Below are 3,432 nucleotides of genomic sequence, written 5' to 3'. Positions count from 1 at the left end.
CCCCCATTGACTTTTGCTTGTCAGAAACCTGGAAAGGTTGCAGATGATGATCGTGTGAAACCAGGATGCTGCAACAGTTGTAAATAAATGCCAATTGCCAAGCACCAGAATTTTGATCACTTCACCACAAAGACACCATGATAGTCATCTGAGGATTGGTCATAAGTCACTTTTTTAAGTATCGTCATAACTTCAAATACAGTAGTTATTACCGAATGGTTAAGTTGAGGACTATTTGTATATTTACAGTATATTATATTGTGATTCTGAATATTTTGTATAGAATAAAATCTGCAATTTGCCAACAATCCAAAAATCTGGAGCGGTTATATTAATTAAATGTCTTTTGAACAATGTGCTTTCTTTCCTCTCCCTTCTTTCGCTTTTGGTTAGGTTGGTCGTCTAGAAAATGCAATTGGCTGGTATCACAGCCATCCTGGCTATGGTTGCTGGCTTTCAGGAATTGATGTCAGTACACAGATGCTTAATCAACAATTTCAAGAACCTTTTGTAGCTGTGGTTGTGAGTATAATATTTATGAACTAAACACTAAAAAAATGTTTGAGAGCTAATTTCTGCAGTATTTTGTGAAGAGGTTTTGGGGGTGGTTACTGCTTGCTGGGTTTTTATGTGCTCATCTTAATGTTTTTCTAAAAATTAAGTGGAGCGTTTCAAGTTAAATTAGTATAAGAACTAGAAACTTCAAACTGATTGTATGCAGCTTAGCACAGTGTTTGTTAAAATTACTTACTAATGCTGGAAGAATATGTCTGTCTGTATGTAGTTTAAACCAGGCATTAGATTCCATATATACATACCATACAAGTACTCACATGCCAGTCTAGCAGCAGAATAGCAAGTATAAACAAAGGTTTAGCAGAGATGGGAAGTCCCTAAAATAACTCATATGTGATTGCAAAATAAAATCATAAATTATATGTAAGAATAATGTTTAATTGCTTTTTAGGAAGGTATTGTATATGTTAACTTTGAATACTTTTTACAGATTGATCCAACAAGGACAATATCTGCAGGAAAAGTAAATCTTGGAGCTTTTAGGACATATCCTAAGGTAACAACACTGTCATCAAAGTTATATAACATAAAATTGGAATTAACTAAACAAATGACAAACATTACACAGCTTGAATCAGTTGTTAAACAGTTGGATACAGTGGGATCATTCTGCTGGTGGAAAGCAATCTGCCAGTGGAACAAACTGATAATCCACTCATTTTAAATCTCAGTACAAAAAAACAGTTTTGCTTAGATGTAGTCATGGTTATTTATATTCTCAGACTTCCAAAAATACAGCATTATATTGCAGGAGGAGATAATTACATAGAATATTGTGGAGCTCAATAATATTTTCACAGGATAATTTGTTTGTGATCCCAATACATGTCAGCGGTATGTGAATAGTGAGTACAATCATAGCTGAAAGTGACCATTCATTGTTCTTCACTTTTTCTGTTGCGGTTATCTAATCTGATTTAGAAAATTCATCTCTGTATCAAAAGTTTTTTAAAATTTACACAGAAGAAGCAAAGACGTCCTCCTTAGAGAAAAGTCAGATTGAACAAGCTGATAAAAAATTTACCTTATGAATTTAGGATTTCCTGTGTTAAAAATAGATCTCTTTAGCCTTTTCAGATGCATATGGTTTCTGCACTTGAGGGAAAGCACTGTCAATGAATTACTAACAAGGGCTAATGCAGAAGTCACAAATTACCTATGGAAGCTTTTCTTTGCTGAGAACAATTGCAAGAACTGTGGATTACAGCAGAACTTTTGTACAAAAAATAATGTAGTATGTCCCTTACATTCTTGTCAGAAAAAGTAGAGTGAAAATTTCTATGTGTGCATCGGTGTTTTAATTATACCATTCAGGCTGCTTTCTAAAAATTTATAAACCTCCAAATGAAATAGAAATTGAACAAAAAAATGAATACATTTAATTGATAGGAAGTTGCTATATTTCCATTCCTTATTAGTATGTTTTATCTTTCAGGGCTATAAACCTCCTGATGAGGGCCCTTCTGAATATCAGACTATCCCACTTAATAAAATAGAAGATTTTGGAGTGCACTGTAAACAGTAAGATACTATCTTTTAATATAGAGACTTTACAATGTTTTCCAGTTTGGAAAGAAAAATACAGTTACTTGAAATTATCCAAATCCTACAAATATATTGTGTTGTATGTGCGTGCGTTATGTCTTTGCTTTGGAACAAAAAGTAAACAGATATGCATAATTGATATGGCTTTCAATGAAGCTCTTTTGTCTAGGCAAATCTGATTTGCTAAGGTGTGGTAGAAAATTTGACTCTAACAGTTTTGATGAAAAAGCATTCAATATCTTCCTCAATGACGATTTTGCTCATGATTCCTGTGTGTCAAGCATACTAGCTTGTCCCCATCCCACCCTCCCCATTTTTCTGTAATTATAATTGAGCAACTGTGTGCATGCACGTACACTATTAATCTGGATATAATGCCATTTTAATATCATTCTGCAGTTTTTTGTCCACTTTCTTTCCTCAGTTTTACCTAATTTTATAGAGTCTCATAAAATTTTATTAATAACACCTTTTCTTGATCATATTAATGTATAGTACTCGATATTTTTGTATATAAAAGCATTTATTACCAACTATTCATGAGCTTACTTTGAAAAATGTTCTGTATGTCTCTATATAAACATATTTTTTTTAATGAAACAGGTATTATGCCTTAGAAGTATCCTATTTCAAATCCTCTTTGGATCGCAAGCTGCTTGAGCTTTTGTGGAATAAATATTGGGTGAACACTCTTAGTTCATCTAGTTTGCTTACTGTAAGTATTATGGGACACCTGAACATACAAAAGCAGATTACTAACAAACTTAACACATACATTCTGTAGGCAGAAAGATAAAAGGTCAAGAAAAGGGATTTCATAAAATAGATTACAAAATATACTAATATACACAGATCATATATTCCACAGATCATATATAACACTAAGAAGCACCAATTATAGAGATAGCTTTGGAGACCATTTTTGTATTGAACAACTTCCTTTCTAACATCCTACATTCGTTCCTTTTTTATTTAAGACTAAAAATCCAGTTCTGTCCATCTATGGTAGATACCATCTGCCTGCTAAGAGATTTCCATCCAATCCTTTTCCATTAACACTCTGCAGCTCACAAAAAATACTCTGGGTAGGAGACCCACTAGGGCAGATTTTTATTTATTTATTTATTTATTAATTAAATTTCTACCCCGCCCTTCTCCCAGCGGACTCAGGGCGGCTTACAGCCATTTAAAACAGGTACATAATACAAAAATACTAAATTTAAAATGTAATTAAAATAAAATATTAATTATTGGCCTTTTTGTTAAAATTATATTAAAACCAAATTAAGATAACCCTTAGGCCAGACCTGC

General features: G+C 32.8%; 1 protein-coding gene across 1 annotated transcript in view; it reads left to right on the top strand.

Annotated features, from left to right (window-relative positions):
- Positions 1 to 3,432, top strand: part of COPS5 (COP9 signalosome subunit 5) — a gene marked incomplete in the record, with an annotated part of 12,305 nt that overhangs the window by 4,496 nt on the left and 4,377 nt on the right. Inside the window, 3 exon segments of the mRNA XM_015826676.1 lie at positions 394 to 522; positions 1,007 to 1,072; positions 2,012 to 2,097. Of these exon segments, the coding sequence (XP_015682162.1) occupies positions 394 to 522; positions 1,007 to 1,072; positions 2,012 to 2,097 (281 nt within the window).

This window comes from Protobothrops mucrosquamatus, unplaced genomic scaffold (assembly GCF_001527695.2).
Source record: "Protobothrops mucrosquamatus isolate PMUCROS unplaced genomic scaffold, P.Mucros_1.0 scaffold3229, whole genome shotgun sequence".
Lineage (NCBI taxonomy): Eukaryota > Metazoa > Chordata > Lepidosauria > Squamata > Viperidae > Protobothrops > Protobothrops mucrosquamatus.
This window is presented reverse-complemented; position numbering and strand designations above follow the sequence as displayed.